The 22,441-nt window shown below is 42.9% G+C and overlaps 1 protein-coding gene across 13 annotated transcripts in view; it reads left to right on the forward strand.

The window, feature by feature from the left end:
• Positions 1-22,441, forward strand: part of BPIFC (BPI fold containing family C) — a 60,394-nt gene that overhangs the window by 32,663 nt on the left and 5,290 nt on the right. For all 13 annotated transcript variants that reach the window (XR_013389170.1, XR_013389169.1, XM_077914732.1 and 10 more), the window contains 10 exons: positions 1,048-1,176; positions 2,373-2,528; positions 2,652-2,715; positions 5,230-5,290; positions 8,029-8,120; positions 9,518-9,694; positions 10,856-10,909; positions 11,897-12,067; positions 12,705-12,772; positions 22,324-22,366. Coding sequence is in view for 11 of the 13 variants with exons in the window: in XM_077914732.1 (XP_077770858.1) it covers positions 1,048-1,176; positions 2,373-2,528; positions 2,652-2,715; positions 5,230-5,290; positions 8,029-8,120; positions 9,518-9,694; positions 10,856-10,909; positions 11,897-12,067; positions 12,705-12,772; positions 22,324-22,366 (1,015 nt within the window). In the remaining 2 variants the exon portion in view is untranslated. The remainder of the gene's footprint in view (positions 1-1,047; positions 1,177-2,372; positions 2,529-2,651; positions 2,716-5,229; positions 5,291-8,028; positions 8,121-9,517; positions 9,695-10,855; positions 10,910-11,896; positions 12,068-12,704; positions 12,773-22,323; positions 22,367-22,441) is intronic.

The raw sequence follows: 22,441 nt of genomic DNA on the forward strand, positions 1-22,441 counted from the left end.
ATTGACTGGAAGAAATTAAGTGTCTTACCCAAAGTTGCACAGCTACCACAAAACTCAGTTCTAAGCCAAGTGCCCCTTGCATAATACATGAAGTGGCGTAGCCTACTGGTTAAGAACACAGTCTGAAGACAGATTGAGGAGGGCCCCAGGTCTGGTTCTACCGCTTATATAAGACTTCAACCATGTTCTTTATCTTCTCATCTCTGAATTGCAGATTGCAAAACCAGCAACAACCTCATGAGATTATTGTGAGGATTAAAATGGATATAAAGTGCTTACCACAGTGCCTGGTAGGGAGTAATCACATGAGCCGCCTACCTGTATAGATTGCATACAGCCCATTGCCTCCTACCTGTTGACAGTTCAGAGAATCCTAGGTAAAGTTAATACTCTAAGTTTCTAACCTAGGGAAGATACTGTCCACATAGAGGGCATCTGGGAACAGGAGGAAGGCACCCTTGTGATTATCCCAATGATGGGGGGAGGGGCACTGCTGGCATTTTGTTGGCACATATGCCAGGTACCCTGCAATGTATATTAACAGTCCTCTACACAAAATAGTTGTCCCAAAATACTAATGTCCTCCCTATACACCTTGAAAAATACTGGAATAGCTGAAGGGAAAAATTATGATGGCAGTGTTGTATTTCATACTGTCTTTAATGAAACTAAAGAAATTGGTTATTTTCTAATTGGTTTTTATATTTCTCATTTCCCCCTCAATTAGATACCAGGGAGGTGCTTCTTGGCAAGGGTTAAAGGGGAATTAGAAGGCAGTGCCCAGAGCTGCTTAGGTGGGTCAGTCAGTTAAGATTTGACTCTTGATCTCAGCTCAGGTCTTGATCTCTGGGTCATGAGGTGGTTGTTTGTTTGTTTGTTTGTTTGTTTGTTTTTAAAGGCAGTGCCCAGAGGCAGCACCTCAGACCTGAGGTTCACAATTGCTTCCAGGAGTTCCATAAACGTCCTTTCTGATGTTGCCATATTTAGAGATGTGCTAGAAGACCTCTCTAGAAGACATGTGCTAACCTCCTTGTTTGTTTTTTACAGCATAAAAATCAATGTCTTTTCATTTCCAAATACTTCATTAGCCTTTGTGCCTGGAGTGGGAATCAAGGCACTGACCAACCATGGCACAGCCAACATCAGTACCAACTGGGATGTCAAATCTCCACTCTTGTGAGTATTCCCTTCAAGGCTGTCTGTGGCTCTTCTGGGGAGAAATGGAACCAAAATTGAAAGTTCATAAATTCACAGACGTTTTTGATATTAGGCTTCTTTCCCTCAACCATTAACAGTCTTTCTTAAGAACACTTTCTTCCAGGAGAGATTTAAGTCAGGATATCTATGCTGGGGGCTGGGTAGAGGAGGAGGAGGGAGGGCTGAAAAGCATCCTTCCCTTAAAGGCAGAGCAAAATGTCACTTAAGATTTCCCAAGGGCTAAAAGGCCCTGACAGTTGGAGGATCAGACGTGTGCTCAACATTTTAGACCTTCAGTGAGTCACTGTATGATCTTGAGCCATTCCACTCACTTCCCCATCTACAGGGGCAACTGATGGAGAAAGGGGGCCTTCTTACCTCACAAGAAGATTCGAGGATAATAGCTTGTGCCCAATTCTCTCCCTAGCAAAAGGCCTTTGCACCCTCTTAGAAAAAAAGAGGGATCAAATTCAAGTTACACTTACAGACCATCTGCTGTGTGCAACTCACTGTCCTAGGTATAATATTTAGGTCTGCCTTGGTTGGTGCCCCAGAACAGCGCATCCAGTCATCCACTTAGTCATTCAACAACCACTTATTGTGTGCCAAACAAGTATCATTTATCTCCATCTCAAGAACTCCAGTCTTGTGCATCATAGAGAAACTATATTTTCCCATAAGTAACATAGATTCAGGTATTCATTCATTTTCTTTGCTGACTCATCAGCATATATTAATGCCTCTTCTGTGTGCTCATCCTGGGGAGGGGAGGTAGAGATGAATAACCCACACTCCACTTCCTCAAAGAGTTCACAGACTGTATCTAAGTGTCCCACTCCATCTGTGCCCATCATAAATAAGGCTACCCCATCTCCTCTCTCCACACAAGCATTGTATATGAATGGTGCTTAATATATATTTGGCCTCTATGGGGGACAGAGCACTCAGGATTAGAAAGCTAAGCTAAAGCTGTTACCATTCACATACTCATTGCCTCATTTGTCTAGTAAACATTCAGTACCTACTCTGCTCCTACCTGTTGTTGATGCCAGGAATCCAGAGATGAGAACGTTCCTGCCCTCCAGGAGCTTAGAGGCTGTGGGAAGTCAGAGAAACAAACAGTCCATCTCCCCCCTACCCAGGACTGGGTAACCTTATACTTTTTCTCTCAATAGTCAAGACACAGGAGAAGCTGATTTGTTTCTGTCTGGGGTCTACTTCACTGGTATCATTGTCCTCTCCCAAAATGACTTTGGTCACCCAATCCTGAAGCTCCAAGACTGTTATGCCCAAGTGAGCCATGCCCACGTGTCATTTTCTGGAGAACTCAGGTGAGTGATAGCTCCACAATGGGCAATTACTAGTGGGGCTGGATTCTCCGGCAGGGTCAGAGCAGGTTCACAACCAGCAGATACAATCCCTGAATAAGCCCATGTTTTGTCTCTTTTCCCCAGTGTCCTGTACAACTCCTTTGCTGAGCCCATGGAAAAACCCATTTTAAAGAACTTAAATGAAATGGTAAGTCTTTAAAGGTTATGCAACCACAGTAAAATGCTAAGCAGCAGTACTGCCATGCTTTACCTTAGTCAGGAAACTTTTATGGAGCCCCTGCTGTATGCTAGTCATCATCCAAGGCACTTTCATGTACATTATTCTTTGCAACCTACCAAGTTTTGCAAGTTGCCTACCATGTGCCAAACATTGTGCTAAGTGCTGAGGATACAGAGATGAATGAAACAGCATTCTCTCCCTCAAGTGCTCAGCACAGGCTGGGAAAACAACCAACAGGAGTTTATTTATTGCATACCTACTGCATGCCCAGCACCAGGCTACAGGCTGTTAGGGATATAAAAAAAGGAATAAAATTACCTTCTTTTTAGAAAAACCCAATTCAGTCTTATGGAACAATAACTTAATGAGTATTTGAATTTAATACATAATTACATGATCATTGGACTGAACCAAAGGGGTTCAGAGAGATGGAAAGATTAAATCAAAGGGCCTGAAAGAATCCTAGAGGATATTATTTAGAGGATGCAGGACTTGAACTGGGCCTTGAAGTGTAAGTTTGATTTTGATAGGTAAGGAATGGGGGAGAAGAAAGGATATTTCCAGAAACAGTCTGAGTTAAGATAGCTTCCAAAGTTACAAGTGTCTTGGGATCCCTGGATGGCTCAGCAGTTTAGCTCCTGCCTTTGGCCCAGGGCATGATCCTGTAGTCCCGGGATTGAGTCCCGCATCAGGCTCCCTGCATGGAGCCTGCTTCTCCCTCTGCCTGTGTCTCTGCCTCTCTCTCTTTCTGTGTCTCTCATGAGAGAATAAATAAATAAAATATTTAAAAAACAAACAAAGTTACAACAAGTGTCTCGATTTCAGAAATCAGTGTTTGACGAAGGGCAAGATGGAATTGGCTGTGTGTGCCTCTTTCCAGTCTAGGCCAGACCATTGCTGCACCCTTTACTCACAGCTGAGGGGAGACAAGGAGAAGGATGAGGACAGGAAATGAAAGGGCAAGAACAGTATCTAGAACCCTCCATTCCCCTCATGCTTGATAGGCAGTCAGTGCTTGATAAACATCACCAAGGAAATCAACACTCAAACACATTCAGCAGCTTGTCCAAGGAGGTTACCTGCTGCTCAGGGGACTCCAAAGTTGCACGGGCCTTCTCCCTTCTCACCTGGCGGGTAATGAGCACCAGTGCACATGCCTGTTGGAGAATGACAGGGAAAGCCTGTCGGCTCAAGGACCCCATACTCACCATCCCTCCTCTGTTGGAGACCAAGTGTGGTTCTTTGGCCTCTAACAGGAAGCCAGTAGCTAAGTTTACCTGAAGTTTGCCTAAGACTTAGAGATCATGGATGCTTTGTTTCTAGTATTCCCTTTGTGCCACAGGAAAACAGAAAAGAATGCTTAGACCACGACTATCTAGGTTCCAAGTCCCAGTTCTGCAACTCACTAAAGATCTCTAAGCTTCAGGTTTCCCATTTATGACAGGGGACAAGGGTGCTCACCTGTCAGCATTATCATGAGGCCAAAATGGGGTTAAAACACAACAGTTGACATTTATGGAATGCTTGCTATGTGCTAAGCAATAGTACATGGATTACTTCTTTTTTAAAAATATTTTATTTATTTATTCATGAAAGACACACATAGAGAGGGGCAGAGACCTAGGCAGAGGGAGAAGCAGGCTCCATGGAGGGAACCTGATGCGGGACTCAATCCTGGGACTCCAGGATCATGCTTTGGGCTGAAGGCAGGCACTAAACCACTGAGCCACCCAGGCAGCCCCAATTACTTCTATTTCTCCTCACAACAACATGATGAAATAGGTACAGTTATCATCCTCATGTTGCAGATGAGGAAACTGAGGACAGAGTACAAATAACTTACCAAGGGAGTCGACCCCAGGCTTCCAAGCGTCTGCTAGTAACTGTCATACTGAGTACTTCGCACACGCCTGGCACACAGAAGCCCACCCATGTCAGTACTCTTCCTCCTTCCTAAAGACAAGCTTGAGCCCAATTCAAGATTGATTTTCTAACTCCAAAAGGGGTTCTGATCCAAATATATGTCTGACTAATGGGCTCTCAAGCCAGCCAAGTGGGAAAGTGAAGCCCCCAGCTTTTACCTCTCTGAGCAGAGAATGGAACCACTGACAGAGGAGGCAGGAGGCTGTGGCATCCCCGCAGCCAGGAAAGGCATAGCCAAAGGTCCTCAGATGTGACCACACCAAATGCACTGGGCACATGTCCTGTCATGCCACAGGAAGAAAAGCCGAGGGCCCATTCTTTTATTGGACTAACTGGGTATAGTCCTGGTTGCTCTGAAGTTTAGCCAGCATTCAATGACATGCCACCCATACATACATAACGTGTGGCCCAGAGGCATCAATTTCAGGGAAAGTCCTTATGACCAAAGGGAGAATGGTTCCTAACCAGAAGGCCTTTGTTTGCAAGGTCTAGGCCCATAAATAGAGGTTTCAAGTGCAATGTGATAACCTACAGTTCTTTTATTCCTTTTATGGCCAGCTCTGTCCCATTATCACGAGTGAGGTGGAAGCCCTGAATGCCAATCTCAGCATGCTAGAGGGTGAGTCCCAGAACTGCCTCTTCAGGATGGTTCTCTTACTACCTTCTACCTGCTTTAGTCTCTGCAAACTAGAGCCATGGGAAATGCCAGCTCTGACACTAAGTTCATCCTCTTTAGAATGAGTCGTGCTAGTCTCAACCAAGTTATCCCCTTCCCACCCCGTTCTAACTCCTTTAGTGATTCCTTTTTGCCTCAGGATCAAGTCCAAATGCTTTAACATAAAGGACTACAAGACCTGCCCATCATGCTCTGGCTCAACTTACCTCTCTCGGCCTCATCTAATACCTTTTTCTGCTCTCACAAACTGCTTCTACTGCCCCCATGCCCCTTACTTGGCTCATGCTGCCCTCCCTGCCTAGAAGAGCTTCCCCTCCCCTTTACCAATTCATTTGTTCATTTATGAGATATTTATTGAACACCTACTTCTTTGCCAGTACTGCACTAAGCCCTGAGGGGTCCAGTCCCTTCCACTTCCTACCCCTGAGCCATCCTTAGTCTTGCCCACTCCTCATTATCTTTTAAGGCTCAGCTCAGACATAGTGTTATCTGAGAAGTCAAACCCAATAGCCTGCACCCCAAAGTTTTGCCTCCTGTGTGCTCACATGACACTTTGGGCATATATCTCTCTTTGCTCTCCATCCATTCATTCATTTACCAATAGTGTACTGAGAACCGGTAAGAGCCTGGGTGGGGTGCTGTTCTTGGTACTGGGAATGCAACAGTAAGCCCAGAAGATAGAAATCCCTGCCCTCATGGGACTAGTCAGAGGAGACAGACAGCAAGCAAGATAATAAGTTAAATCTATGATACTGATGGGCTAAGTGATAAGAAGAAGGATAAAGTAGAAAAGGAGCTGGGGAAGTGTTTCTGTTAAAATCGGATGGCCAGGAAAGATATCACTGAGCAGGTGACATTACAGTAAGAATTTGAATGGAGTAGAGAGTGAACCACTCCTAATCTGGACAAAGAACACTTCAGATACAGGAATGGGCAAGCTCAAGGGCCCATGTAGGAACATGCCAAGTGTGTTGGAGAAACTGTGAGGAGGCCATAGTGGGAACAATATGAGGGGGAAGGGCAGCCAGAGATGAGGTCAGAGTGGGGGAAAGCACTGCTCAGGTCTTCAGGACTCTGCAGCTCCATACAAAGACTGGCTCTTAGTCTGAGATGAGAAGTCTTCAGAGAGTTCTGAACAGGGCTTGCATGATCTGACTTATATTGTAAGGAGATCACCCTGGCTTCCATCTATTCACAACAAACAGGAATGGGGCAAGGGTGGAAGCAGGGAGACCACCTAAGAGGCTACTGCATTGACCTGCGTGAGCCGTGATGGCAGTTGACCTGGATGGAGTGATGAAGATGGCAGAATATGCTCAGGTTCTGGTTGTACCTTGAAGGTAGAGACAGTAGTATTTGCCAACACTGCACGTGGGTCATGAGGGAAGTCAAGGATGACTCCATATTTTCATTTATGTGACTAAAAAAATGGAGAGAAGGGAAATCACCAGTTACCAAGATGGAGAAGATTATAAGCATAAGTCTGTAGAAGGACCATCAGGAGCTCAGTTTTAGACCTACTCTTACTATCCTGTATTATAATAATGTCTGACTCTTCCCCCAGGCTAGTAGTCCCACAGGCACAGGGACTTTGACCATGTCCCCAGCACCAGGCAAAGTGCCTAACCCACACTAGGTGAATGAATATTGGGTCAATGAAGGGTTGCACAGTGGCTGGACAAGTAGATTGGACTGGGTGCAGATGGATGAAAAAAAGGATGGATTCGGGAGGTAGGGAAAGAGGAATATGTAGTAAGGAAAGAACTTGTTGAAGACTCCCATGCTCTAGCTTGCCATGGGCAAGTTTCTCTACCTCACTCTCTCGTCTGCAATCGTGCTTCCTACAAACTCCACTTACTGTCCTTTGGTCCCCTGGCCTCTTCTGCTGTGCTCTGAAAACGATAATACAAAAAAATGAACTGAATTAATAGACTGTGCATGACAATTTTCTTGGCCTCTTTAACTTAGGGAATTTTATCCCTGTCTATCTTTCACAACATTTCTTTTTAAAAATTATTGCTAATGATAACAGTAATACAGACTCATTGTAAAACATTAAAGTTCTAACTATATAGAAGGCTATAACATAGAACTTGAAAGTCTCTCATGACACCAACCTAATATGTGGCTTAATATTAACAAGTGACTTTTGTTTGTCTAATTTTCTTTTTTAAAAATATGGGTATATGTGCATTGTGTTTGTATGTACCTGCACATAAAAGGCTATACAACAAAATTTTACTGATGTTTCTCTCAGTCTAATGTGATGAAAAAGGGTTTGACTTGGCATGCCTGGGTGGCTCAGTGGTTGAGTGTCTGCCTTCGGCTCAGGCCCTGATCCCAGGGTCCTGGGATTGAGTCCCGTGTTGGGCTCCTAGCAGGGCACTTGCTTCTCCCTCTGCCTATGTCTCTGCCTCTGTTTGTGTGTCTCTCATGAATAAATAGATAAAATCTAAAAAAAAAATGCAGATTATAATCTTATAATCTTCCCTTTGACTTTCTTTTTTCGATTTACTTACCCATCCTGGGTTTTGAAAAGCAAGCATGTATTACTTGTGAAATAAAGGTAATTGTTATTTTAAATAACAGAGAATTAAAATTATGTTGCTCTGATAGATAATAATCAGATGCTATACTATGTCTTTAATAAATATAAATTTTCATTTTTATTTGTTTTTTAGTTTTAACCAAGATTGACAACTATACTCTGCTGGATTATTCCCTCATCAGTTCTCCGGAAATTACTGAGAATTATATCGAGCTGAATTTGAAGGTAACTATATCATCACCAGAATCCGCATCCTGTAAAGAAGATGTGGTTTATGTATACGATGGAATATTACTCAGCCATTAAAAACGACAAATACCCACCATTTGCTTCAACGTGGATGAACTGGAGGGTATTATGCTAAGTGAAATAAGTCAATTGGGGAAGGACAAACATTATATGGTCTCATTCATTTGGGGAATGTAAGAAGTAGTGAAAGGGAATAAAGGGGAAAGGAGAAAAAATGAGTGGGAAATATCAGAAAGGGAGACAGAACATGAAAGACTCCTAACTCTGGGAAACGAACTAGGGGTGGTCTGGGTGATGGGCACTGAGGTGGGCACTTGACGGAATGAGCACTGGGTGTTATTCTATATGTTGGCAAATTGAACACCAATAAAAAATAAATTTATAAAAAAAAATTCACATCCTGGCTATCAACAGCCAGTATTCGAAAAACAAATATTATGTGCAGAAGGAACTATCACTACATACCCTTCAAATAATTTAATGTCCTTTCAAGCAATTTCCTCATACATATGCTCTTTCAAAGACCCTTCAACATTTTATTGATTGGTAAATGATGGTTTAGATTTGCCCAACATATGACTGCTTTCTCCAAGCAAAGTATCATGGTGACTCTGTCTCTGGGGATAGGTCTGTGGCTAAGAGGCAGCAGGTAGAGTGGCTCTGCGTGTATCAGAACTTAACACATCAGTAGATTATACGTATCAATACCCCTGTTCCTGTCAGGTTAGCCAATTTAACAGAGGGCTCTTGACCTCGTTCAGATCCATTCACATGCAAAGATGGTGTTTGCTGATTCTGGAAGAGAGATTAATTTTCTTTATGCTTAGTTTTGCCCCAAAGTTAATATCAGTGTTTTTTTTTTAAGTGCATATTGACTTATACTTCAATCACTTAGAGTCACTAAACTCAGCTAAATGTTACTCAAGACACCATTTTAGAATAACACCCTATAGCCACTGAAGGCAGCATCAGGAATGCCACAGAAATGCTTTAGCCCATTGAGAGTCCTGGGTCCTTCTGAGTCTCTGATACCCCAGATGCTCAGCAGTCATAGAGTTTGAAGGTCAAGGGTTTAGCATCTTTACATAGCACCTCAAGAACTAGGTAGATCTGTGCATCCAGTTAAAATGCACCTGCTTTCTGAGAGAAGGTTACACCCCAGCATGGACAGACATGTCCATATATACTCAAGAAGTCATCAGAGCTGTGAAACCACAGTCATTGATCAAGGAGTCAAAAGGCCCTGTGGTCTTTTAATCCCTACTGAGTTTCTGGTATTTTCCTGATTCTGACATAAGCAGATCCACCTTCATTAGTGCGCTATACCCAAGTCTTGAACTGATACACTGATCTTTCTCTCTGTTTTCCCACAGGGTGTATTCTACCCACTGGACAACCTCACTGACCCCCCCTTCTTGCCAGTTCCTTTTGCGCTGCCAGAACGCAGTGACTCTATGCTCTATGTTGGAATCTCCGAGTTTTTCTTTAAATCTGCATCCTTTGCTTACTTTATAGCTGGGGCCTTCAACGTCACTCTCTCCATGAAAGAGGTGAGGAGAGTTAATGGATGGAACAATCAACACTAGCATTTAGTCTTATTATAAGTAGCCCATTATGGGAATTTTATGTCATAGTTTCTATTTCCTGGCCTTTTTAAGTCTAAAAACTTAGACTATCAACCCTAGCAGGCCATGAATGAAGTAATTGTGAACTGAATACTGTTATTAGCTGGGGAGTTGTTGGGTCTCCAGATCTGCTAATTTCAGTTGTGTATGATACCAGGTCACTGTTCTAGACTGATGTTAAATAATGCCAAGACTCCCCTCCGCCACTCATGGCCTGTAACTTTGGGCATCTTCAATTTATTTAATTTCTCTGGGCCAGAGCATCATCATTTTAAAAATGGGAATAATAATTCCATACTCACAAGGTTGATATGGACTTTAGAGAGGTTTAAATATATGTAAAGCATTCAGAGCAATGCCTAGCACAGCATAAGTGTTCTTTAAGTGTTGCTTATTATTGTTGTTAGTATTATTATTATGCCTTGTGTTATGCCAATACAAACTTTTCCTATTGGTAATTTCAACTGACTTATCTACAATGACTGGTAATAGGACACATACTCATGAATTCTCTTTGCCATGCCCCTCCCTTGTATGATGAGAACACTCTCTCCGGGCAGTCAACCAATGACTTTTATTAAGCATCTCCTACTAATCTTCTCATTCCATGGGTCTTAATTATACAAATGGTTATAAAATTTGAATTCAAAATTCTAGGTGTGGTAGCACTGGCTGCCATAGACTACTGAGAATTAGAAAGCTCTAGCTTCAGATTTGGAAACCATCCATCCATGAAGATAAATTACTTAAGCATCCTTTGTCAGTAATCTCTGAAAAGATGGGCAATAATACAAGACTTATTGTTAACCACTGTCGGATATTTACACCTGGATCATACATATATAACATAAACAGTGTTGCCAAGTTTAAAAGGCACTTCCTATGTGACCTTGGGCAAGTTACTGTACTTCTCTGGACCTCAGATTTCCTATGGCTAGGCTATAAAATGATAGGCCACCTTTAAACACTAATTGATTGTTGGTGTAACAACTTCATGACTCATAAAAATATAAGGAAAGTTAAGTTTTCCCTAAAAAGAGAACCAGGTAAAAATCTTAGAGTAACATGATGGTCTTGATTTTCCAGATTTCCAACCATTTGGTTCAAAACTCTCAAGGTCTTGGCAACATGCTCTCCCGGGTAAGTACTGAGAGTTTGGCTCCTTGGTGTAGTGTATTTGGATTCATTGCAGTTACTTCTGGAGGATTTATGGGTTCTTTCTCTTGCTTTTTGGTCCAATCTGAGTCCATCTTTCCATTCTGAAGAGATTTTTTTTCTTTTGTTAAAGATTTATTTATTTATTTATTTGAAAGAGAGCATGTGAGTAGAGGGTAGGGGCAGAGGGAGAGGCAGAGAGAGTCTTACGCACACTCTACGCGGAGCATGAGCCTGAAAAAGGGCTTGATGTCACAACCTGAGCTAAAACCAAGAGTCAGACACCCAACTGACTGTGCCACCCAGGCACCCCAAGACTTTTCTTTTCTTTTAATAAAATAGCCACAAATATTTACTAAACAAGGTACTATTAAAGGCATTATAAGTTTACAAAATAAATCAACTGTCCCTTCCATAAGGTTTACATTTGAAATAATCAGTTTGAATGGGAAATGGGGGAATAGTGCCCATGTTTGGGCACTAATTAATATTTTCAATGTTAGAAAATATTAATATCATGCCTTCACAGCACCTGGATACTGAACACAGTGTACTGAAAGCTCAGGTTTGGTCTTGAGAACAGAGAGATGCTCTGAGCATCCTGGTTTTAGAGCAAGGATCTTGAGTCAGACAGACCTGGTTGTGAATCCCAGTTCTTCAATTTATTCATTCAGAAGTTAAGGAAATTATTTAACAAAAGACCCCCTGTCTTCAGCTGTGAAACAGGGATTCTGACAGCATCCACCCAGAGGGATTTTGTGAAGATTAAACCAAATAATTTGTATATATTCAGTGAATGTCAGCTGTTGTTATTATTTGTTTTGTGTGTTGGTGCTGGTGTCATGATTATTAAAGAGTTTTGTTTGTATTCTAACTGCATGATGTCAGATTTAATCATCCAGGCACCCCAAATTTGTGATTTCCCCTTATCAACTCAACTCCCTGGTCACTTCTTTCCCTGAACATTGGCAGATTGCAGAAATCTACATCTTGTCCCAGCCCTTCATGGTACGGGTCATGGCAACGGAGCCTCCCGTGATCAGTTTGCTACCTGGTAACTTCACCCTGGACATCCCTGCCTCCATCGTGATCCTCACCCAGCCTGAGAACTCAACTGCTGAAGCCATTGTGTCCATGGATTTTGTAAGCCTGCAAGAGGGGCAGGAGGGCAGACTGTGAACACCAGTCCTGTTCCTACAGTGGGGCCACTGACCAACAGTGCTCTGCTCAGTATCTGGGGGCGCAAGGTCTGATTCATCAATTAGGGGTGAGGACAGAGGTGAGACTGGGCTGGGAGCAGTATGGGAGGCCAGTGCTCACACCCCCTCCAGGGTAAAATAGCTCTTCCCTTCCTCTGCTTCCTGTGTGCCCTTCCTGCCACTGCAGTTACATTGATAACTGACTCTTTTTTTCCCAAAATAAGTCAATCAGGATGGAATTCAAGGTTATTTGAGCAGATGAAGGCCAAATGCAATACAACAGAAAAGGACTACTATGAATCTAAGCAAAATGTCACACACACATGTACATGTGCACACACAAACACATACACAGTACATGAGAAAAGACCTTAGGAAAAAAATAGAAAAATAATTTAAGGGAGATCCTTAAAAAGTCATTATAGTTAGGTTTCCTATCTGCAAGAGTACATTTTCAAGCTATTTCTTTCCAGTATCTCTTAGCAATGAGAGGGAAAGTGGAGTTACTACAAGAAATGATATTTGTGGCCAAAATAGACAGAGTCAATCCTCTTAGTAACGAACGCTTTTGTTGTCTGCAGGTTGCTAGTACTAGTGTTGGCCTGGTTATCTTGGGACAAAGACTGGTCTGCTCGTTGTCTCTGAACAGGTAAGTTTAGTTGATTCGACTGTTGAAAACCTTAGTTATAAGTGATTCAGCAGCCCATAGACACAAAGTGAACATAAACAGAACAGGGGAAGTTACCACTAGACAGAACATGAATCACTTAGACGCTCCTCTTGTCGTGATCCAGATGATTTTAAAGTATGGGCTTCACTAAAAACTGTGGTGTGGAGCCTTTCTTTTTTTCTTCCCATTAGATAATGTTCAGATAAAATGAGTGGCCAAATAAGTGTAAATATAGTTCCATAATATAAACTCACATTCTAATGGTACCATAATATACATAAAAGATCCTCATCAGGGCAGCCCCTGTGGCCCAGTGCTTTAGCGCCGCCTTCAGCCCAGTGCGTGATCCTGGTGACCTGGGATTAAGTCCCACGTCAGGCTCCCTGCATGGAGCCTGCTTCTCCCTCTGCCTGTGTCTCTGCCTCTCTCTCTCTCTCTCTCTCTCTCTCATTCCCTCTCCATCTCTCATGAATAAATAAATAAAATCTTAAAAAAAAAAAGATCCTCATCAACAACTTCAGGTAGCATGCTATTGAGGAAAGAGCATGAAACTTTGAGGTTGAGGAATAAAATGTCAAATCCCTAGCCACTGGTTCTAGAACCATGATCAAATTTATGAACCTCTTTGTGGCTCAGTCTCCTTGTCTGTAAAATACTGAAGTTGGACTGAGGTCATCTATGAGGTACCTTCAGGCTCTGACCCTCTGACCCGATTACTAGAACATGGAGTCTAACAAAACCATGCGCAGTGGCCTAGCTGGCTCTCAAATGAACTCCATGCGCTATGAAAGGGATCAGAGAGGTCACGTCCACAGACAATTGGAAAGTAATTGCCATTGAGAAGAACTGTCTGCAAAGCCCATTTTCCTTGGCCCTGTGAAGGCAACAGTTGAAGCTATGAATCAAACTATCTGGGGGGAGGAGGAATGATAATCAGAGTGACCAAATGGCCCAGACGAAACCCACAGAAGGGAAAAGAAATTCTATAAAAATTCTCTGCCAGAGAAAGCAGAGTCTGGAAAAAAAACAGGAAATCAACAGAAAGGAAAAGTAAGTCAATCACCGTAAGTCAGCTGGATGGTTATGAAGCTGTTAGTACAGAAACATGGAAGGTACTTTCAATAAAATGATATTAAATAGGACAAAGAGAATACAAAATTGTGTGAACACAGCAGTCAGATATGTAAAATAGCTTTCCATCTGGATGAGAAACTGAATCACAAATGAAGAGCTGCGTTAGGATATGGGATTGAGCAAGGGTTTTCTCCTTAAAATTTTCTTTGTAACTATATTATTTTCCCAATAAAAGGAACAACAACAAAAAAGGCAGTATGGTTTCCCAGAGATAAAAGATTTCAAGAAGGCTTTATTACATTTTACCCAACTCTGCAACACAGGGCTGATTTCTCCGTTATTCTCAGCAGGCGCAGAGCCTAGAGCCCATGGATACTTTAGGGACCCCATGAAAGTGTTTTAATATATTTTAAAATAAGAATTTAAAAATGAACAGAATCCTGCTGGATTATACTTATCTTTATAACAACATAGCCTTCCAATATAATTTTAATATCTCTTTATGGAGGAAGGAGTCCCAGAGGCAAAAGTACCTAAGGCCCCTGAAGTCATAACATGTCCCTATCTCCACAAGGTCAAGGCTGATGAAATTCTGAATCTTGATAAGTCATCTTAGGGATGGCAGTTTTAATAGTTGAGAGGATGGAAGCCAGAGCACAGGAGAGGAGGAGGAAAGGGGTGGTGGATGAGGGAGAGGCAGCATCTGAGAGGCCAGAGTCCTCCATCTGCAGCCTGTGGACAGGGCTGATAGGAAAGGGGGACTAGAAATCTGGAGGGATGGGGGATGAAGGGGACAGGGCCACTGATTGAGGCAGCAAGCTCTTGAGAAGGGAGAAACCATGTGTGCCCTTGAGCAAGGGTCTGCTTTACTGGCAGGATGGAAGTAAGGATTTCATAAGTATGGGGCTTCAGGCTTGTGGCCAGTAAGAGAAACCTTAAGGAACAAAGAAAGAAACCAGATTCACTTCTCTGCTTAAATCAGTCAGACTCTCCTCTCCAGCGTTCGTCTTGGTTAGAGACTGCATGTTCAGAGGCCTTTAGGTTTACTTATAGGAGTAACTGCAAAAAAGGATTGCAACCTGCTCAATGCATGTCCCCCAAAGAAATATGTGGATCCATTCTCTGGCTTCCTACGGCCTATAAACATGCTTTGACCTGGCCAACACAGGCTGAGATTAAGACTCCTGCCTTCCTGGAGTGTCCTCCGCATTCCCCTGTGGTCTCCCTTAGATTCTCCAGCCGGGGAAGCTTCCTGAGACCTTAGAGGGGTCTGAGCAGGACTGGCTACCTAACTTGCAAGGCCCACTGCAAAATGAAAATGTGGAGCCCCTTGTTCAAAACCTTATGGAGGATTTCAAGATGGAGACAGCAGGGCATTAAACCAAGCATGGGCCCTTCTGAGTGAGGCCGTGTCCCACTGCACAGGTCACCTGCATTGTATTGGGGGGTGGCTTTGGCAGGCGGTTCTACAGCAGACCTCGGGCACTAAGAGGACAAGGAGGATAGACCAGGCATCACTCAGTCCCAAAGCAGCCCGTGAAAGACTGCTGAAGAGCAGAGGCTGTGCTGAAGGAGTGTCTTCACCTGTGGCCCCAGGAGGGGCAGCCCCACCTCCTGCAACTGCCCTGGCCAGTGCCTCCATTCCTGGTCCCAGAGGTGCTGCTTTTCCAGACAGATGGCCTGATTCGGTCTTGGGTGAGCTCAGAGAGACACAGCACCAAGAGGTGTAAAGAGGGGTGGGGATCAGTGAGGCATCCCTGAGAAGACCAAATTAGGCTCCCAGAATACTAACCCCCAAAACACCTTTCTAAACATCCCCTGCCTGAATGTGTCTCTGGAGCTGCTCCAGTCTGGCTACACAGGCAGCAGATACACAAATCAAGGCCAATCCAGTGTGGTGAGTTTAAAGAGGCAGTGAGATCACAGGCTTTAGAGTCAGACTAGCTGGTTCAGATCCCCACCCTGCTGTTAATTAGCTGTGGGGTCTCAGGTAGGTTACTTAACCTCTCTGGGCCTCCATTTCCTTCTCTCTAAAATGAGGATATAATACAATCCACTTCAGGGGGTTATTGTCAGGAATACATGAGTTAATACATGTAAAGTGCTTGTTAAGTGTTCAAGGTTGGCTATGGCTATTATTTAAAATTAGGAGCTGGCCTCAGCCAGGGAAAGATCATTTCAAGAGTTCTCCTATTCAAAAAAACCCTGTTCAGGAAACCCCTCATTCCCCTGTTTTCCACCCAGTGATGGCTATTATAGAAATTGCCTTTTGTTCTACTACTTATGACTACTTTATTATTGAGCCTTTACTGTCTACTGGTCCTGTGCCAAGAACTTCACATTTATTACTTTATTTAAACCTCACAACCCAGTATCTCTAGGACCTGGCATGGTCTTCAATCAGTGTCTGTAGATTTAATGAACAGACCTGGAGATAGCTTATTATCCCTGTTTTACAGTTTATAGAGGTCAAATCACTTGCTCATGTCACAGAGCTATTGAATGGCAGAACCAGAACTTGAACCTGGATGAGTGGTTTTCACAGCCATGAATGTTCACTTACGACATTACACTGTCTTTGATGTGGTGCCTAGCAAAAACTTAGAAGATTTAGACAGTAAATATCCTTCCTTGCCCAGAAGAGGAAACCCATGAGTGTGAACTCACAAAATTGAAGCAGAAAGCCTGTCCTTTCTCAATGTGAAGATTTGATAGAAGATGAGAATCCACAGGCAGTGGGTGACCTGCAGTGGAAGAAAAAGCACATAGCTTTCCACACAGCTGCGTTGAGAAATAGAGTGAAGGGAGAAATAAAGAAAGTAGAAGCAGAGAGTTCAAGTAATCATCGTGACCTCTATGAGTATGTCTAATTAAGAGCACAGCCCTGTAGTCAGGCATGTCTAATTTTGAATTCCATCTCTGTCGTTTGCTAGCTGTGTGACCCTGGGTAAGTCAATCAATTTCCCTAAATATCAGTTTCCTCATCAGCAAAACAGAGCACCTATCCACAGAGCGGTTGTATGGGTAGACAAGGTAATATCTGAAAAGTGCAGTGTTCCCCACATAACCAGTGCTCAAGAAATATTTGTTACTACTAACAGTCGAGTTTTATTCTCTTTTCCCCTTCTGGGATCAAATTTTGACCAAATAAGAGGGAGAAATTGGTCCCAAGAGACAGGATAAGTCAGGACAGCCTTTAAAAGGCCTTAGAGTTGGCCCTCAGTGTCATAAACCAATTCGTACTGGTCTATCTACAACTGAGACTTTTGTTCCAAACACAGTTCTATTGGGAGATAACCCCAATGCAGGTTGTCTTCACATAGAAGACATTTCTGAGACCAAATTAAACAACACTTACCCTTTTTTTGGTCACCATATAGATGACTAAATTCTAACCCTTTTTCTTAATTGCATGCAAAGATCAAGTCAATCAAATATACAGTATTGTTAGGCCATTTAGAACTTTGGAACAATTTTGACATTGCTACGAGTGAAGCATTGGACACTCCTAAACTAGGCCCCCACCAGTAACATCAGCACACACACACACACACACACACAAACACACTACAACCCCTTCCAGGTCAGAGAATGCAAAGATAGCTGGCTACAAGCAGATAGAATCACCACCCGATTCTCACAGCTTGGGCAGATAAACATTTCCCAATGTAAGCCATCCGAAAAGATACCCAGAAAGGAAAACAGTCTGGGAAGAATGGATTCAATTTTTGTCAGAACCATGTTTTAGACAAGTCATCAGAACACAGGCTTAGCACCTGGGCTAACCGCCATCTCCACCTTCCCTCTGAGCTACTATGAAAGCCAGGGCAGGGGAATGCCACCGTGGGAGGCCACCGTCAGAGGAGGAAACTCCAAATGACTTCTTTGCCTTCTCCCAAATTTATTGGGGGAATTTCCAGAATGTAGAAGGCAATGAAGATAAAACACTGAGGATCTCTTCCTCATCAAGAAGGTTCCTTTAATACCAGTGTGGGTTGAACACATTCCTCACAATTAAAACCTTTCATTGTTGGGAGCACCTGGGTGGCACAGTCGATTAGGCATCTGACTCTCCTGGTTTTGGCTCTGGTCGTGATCTCATGGTTGTGAGATTGAGCCCCACATCAAGCTCCATGCTCAGTGTGGAATCTACTTGGGATTCTCTCTCCCTCTGCCCCTCCCGCTCATTCTCTCTCTCCCTCCCTCTCTAAGATAGATAAATAAATCTTAAAAAAAAAAAGCTTCATCGTGGATTAAATCCACAGCCTGGGCTTGTCAGGCTCTCCTACTGCCTTCCAAGCAAGCCAGTCTTACCTCTCATAACTCCCTAAAATGAACATTCTGCTTTAGGCTGGCTCACTCTCAGAGTGACCCCAATTCTACTAAACACTTCCCCACACATCCTTTATTTGCTCACTTATCTATAATTCATTAATGACAATTTATTGAGCACCTATTATGTACTCTATACTGTTCTTAATACAGATAGTAAAGAGAAAGGCAATTGTTTCTACCTTCCAGGTCCATGGCCTGGTGAGAGCAGCACTCAGATTAAAAGGCAAAAACTGAGTCCTAAGGGAAATGGTGGAGTGCTTGTACATGGTACTGTACAGAGTGCTTCTATCAAAGGGCAGTTTATTCTCCCCCACCCCAAATCTTATACACACACACACACACACACACACTCACACTCCTACCTCCAACCCACACTGGTTTCTTCACCTTTTCGGACCTTCTTAGAAGGTCCTGCAGTAAGTCAGTGTGCTGTGTAAACCCACAAAGGAGCACCAAATACATGCTGCTTTGCATTGTTCCCTAATTGATTCCTATACATACAGCTTCTGTCTGTCCATCATAATTATAATTAAAATTCTTCACATAGCCTAGAGCATTACTGAGCATAGAAGGGTCACCTAGAAAACCTCTTGGTCTGCCTATCTTTTCTCCATACTGCAGCCAGACTGATCTTTACAAAACACAGACATCATCTCCTTTTTTTAGAAACCCTCCATAGATTCCTTGCTCTTAAGATAAATAGAGAGGGAGAGCACCACAGGCAGAGGGAGGAGCAGGCTCCATGCAGGGAGCCTGATATGGGACTCAATCCCAGGTCTCCAGGATCACATCCTGGGCTGAAGGCAGGCGCTAAACCGCTGAGCCACCCAAGGATCCCCATCCCAATTTGCCTTTTTACTCTTGCTCACCCTTCATATGTCAGCTCAAGGAAACATTCCAGCTTGGAAACCTTCCTGCATCTGCCAATTTAGATCAGGTTCCTCTCTTATTTGCCTTACTGAACTTTTTCTTTCCTTCGAAGCATTTATCTCAATCTGTAATTAAACCGTCATCAGTGGGCTTACTTGATTAATGTATGCCTCTCCCCATTAGGCTTTGAGCTACCTGAGAGCAGTGGCTGTTATTTGGTCTCACTCAGAATCGTTATCTCCAGAACCCGTCACAGGGCTGAAATATATTAGGTGTTTGATAAGTATCTTCTGGGCAGATGAATGATTGATTGAATGAATAAATACTAAGTGCCTAAATGTGACATGCTCTGGACTCAATAGAGTTCCGAGTCAGAGGGCAAATAGACAATTATTGTATAATATTGAGTGCGAGAATTGGTTTTCAGTGTCTGCTATGGCCACAGGGTTGGAGGAATGGCATTGTGAGTGCCTGTGCCTTGGTCCACTTGAACTTCATTATGCCATATTTGCAATATGGACCCGGATCATGACCCCACCATCATTTGACATGCTAAACTGTTTGATTTTTGCTCTGGGTTTCAATCAGGGCAGTAAATCTTCTCCAAAACTTTTTAAATAAGCTATACTCACATATGTCTGCAAGGTAGGACTACTTGAGCTCCCTTTCTCCCCAACAACTTTGTGGTTCTGTAATAAAGTTTGTAGCAGTAGTGCATTAAGAAACAGATTGAGGGGCTCGGTTTGAGAATGAAAGACTGAATTCAGTCGCCACCTAGTGGGCAGAGTTGCACTTGAGTGTTTTTCAGAAGGAGGACAGAGTGCTCTTTGCTCCGCCAGAATTTCTAACCTGGCTTGGGTTGCCCATCATAAAAGTGTGGCCAAGGGGAAGCATCCCCCTCACATTTCTCCAGCAGTGACTTCAAGTGTTTGTTCAGCTGCTCAGCTTACTTCCTTTATTTTTTTTAAAGATTTTATTTATTTATTCATGAGAGACACAGAGAGGCAGAGACACAGGCAGAGGGAGAAGCAGGCTCTCCACAGGAAGGTAGATGCTCAATCACTGAGCCACCTAGGTGCCCAGTTTACTTCCTTTAAAGATGCCCTAAAGATTCTGGTCCTCGATTCTGACTCAGTTTGAGCCACAATGCCATTGATGCCATCTCTGATCTTTGTCAGATTTAACTCTTTTTAAAGAGTTATGCTTGCCTATCGCTTTAAAGCAGTCGCAAAACTCAATTCATATTAACGTGATATTGGCTGATAGTAAGCAAACTTGCCTATCGCTTTAAAGCAGTCGCAAAACTCAATTCATATTAACGTGATATTGGCTGATAGTAAGCAAACTTACCTCTCCCATTAATATCTGTCTCCTCCTTAAATGTAATAACAGAAAGAGGTAACACCTGAGTTAAATCTTAAACAATTTTAAAAAGTTAACCAGTCAACAAGAAAAGGGAGGAACAATTTCAGAAAGAGGGAGCAGCATAAGCAAAAAACACAGAGGCCAGAAGTATCATGGAATATTCAAGGAAATATTTTACAGTTGTTTTAAGATCTTTATGACCTTATCCACTCTAATTTTGGAGAATCCAGCCCCAAATATATTGCATATATTCAAATGCATTCCACATTAAATATAATGTAAATTTAACCACCAGTGGAGTTGAGTTAAAGTGACTAGTCACCATGATGTTACTTGTTATGGGCATGTGTTAATTTTAATTTTTCAGGATTTTAGTTTTGAAGCCAACACATTTTTTAACCTCTGATATATAGTGCCTGACCTTTTTTTTTTTTTTTAAAGATTTTTACTTATTCATGAGAGACACAGAGAGAAAAGCAAGTTCCTCACAGGGAGCCCGATGCAGGGCTTGATCCCAGGACCATGGGATCATGACCTGAACTGAAGGCAGACAGTCAACCGCTGAGCCACCCAGGCGTCCCTATAGTGCCTGAGTAATAAAACAGCATAGGAGTGCCTGAATGGCCCAATCAGTTAAGTGCCGACTCTTGATCTCAGTTCAGGTCTCTATCTCAGGGTTGTGGGTTCAAGCCCTGTTTTGGGCTTCATGCTGGATGTGGAGCCTATTCAAGAAAATAAGATAGGGGCACTTGGGTAGCTCAGTAGTTGAGTGTCTGCCTTTGGCTCAGGGCATGATTCTGGACCTTGGGTCCGGGGATTAAGCCCTACATCAGGCTCCCTGCAAGGAGCCTGCTTCTCCCTCTGCCTGAGTCTCAGCCTTTCTGTGTGTCTCTTATGAATAGATAAATAAAAATCTTTTTAAAAAAATAAAATAATAAATAAAACAGCATAGCACTAAGCAGTTCTTGAGTATAAAATTCAAGGTAGAGAATGAAAAGAAGCAAGAGCAGACAGGCAGCTGGGCACCAGAATACAGAAAGGTTTGTGTGCCATATAAGTGACTTGGACTCAAGCCATTGAATGACTTTGAACAGGAGTGAGTCCTCATCAGACATGCTTGTCATTTAGCTCACTCTGGGAATGATATGGAGGACAGACTGGGGAAGACCAAGATTGGAGATGAGGAGCCATTAGAAGGCAAATAAAGAAGTAAGACTCTTCCCCTGGCAAAAGTGAGCCATGGAAAGCTAAGGGGGAAAGCAAGGTGAGGCAAGATCCTATAGTAGAAGGAAGGTTTGGGATGGGCATCAAGAGATCTGAGTTCTGGTCCTAAATTAATTGGACCTGTTTCCCCATCTGTGAAGTGAAGGGATCCTCCCTGTTGATTACAAGTGCTTCATTTTATTATTACAATGCATGAAAAATCAGGTGTGTATTCTGGGAGTTCAGACCAAGAAGACCTGTAGACTATTTCTCCCATCCAAGTGCTAACCAAGCCCCACCCTGCTTAGCTTTGGAGATCAGATGGGACTGGGCACGCTCAGGGTGATATGGCTGGAGGCTGAAAACTGTTTCTGAAGATTCCTCTGCAATCGGGTTGCCAACAGTAAGTCCCATATAGCAAATGCACTTGGGGAACCCATCCTGGTTACGAATCCAAGCCTTCTGCTAGGAAGCTCCACTTCTTAAGCAGCAAATGTCAGGGTAAAGTCATAGTGGAAATCTATATCCTTACCGGTCTGTGTGGTTTTTTTAAAATAGTGGCTTATGGACCTTTAAAAAAAAATCCCCTTTCCTTTTTGTTCCTTTCTATTGAGATGGTTGTTTTTAAATCTTCCACCCTTTAAACTTTTCCTGTTGATGTTTGTTGTTTTGTTTTGTTTCAGATTCCGCCTCTCTTTGCCAGAGTCCAGTCGCAGCAATATTGAGGTAGGAATCAGAGCTCAGAGTTCCCTGTCAAGGGAAAAATGATAATTTTCCTCTATAGTAGCTGGATGACTATTT

The sequence above is a fragment of the Canis aureus genome, chromosome 11 (assembly GCF_053574225.1).
Source record: "Canis aureus isolate CA01 chromosome 11, VMU_Caureus_v.1.0, whole genome shotgun sequence".
In the NCBI taxonomy this organism is placed as follows: domain Eukaryota; kingdom Metazoa; phylum Chordata; class Mammalia; order Carnivora; family Canidae; genus Canis; species Canis aureus.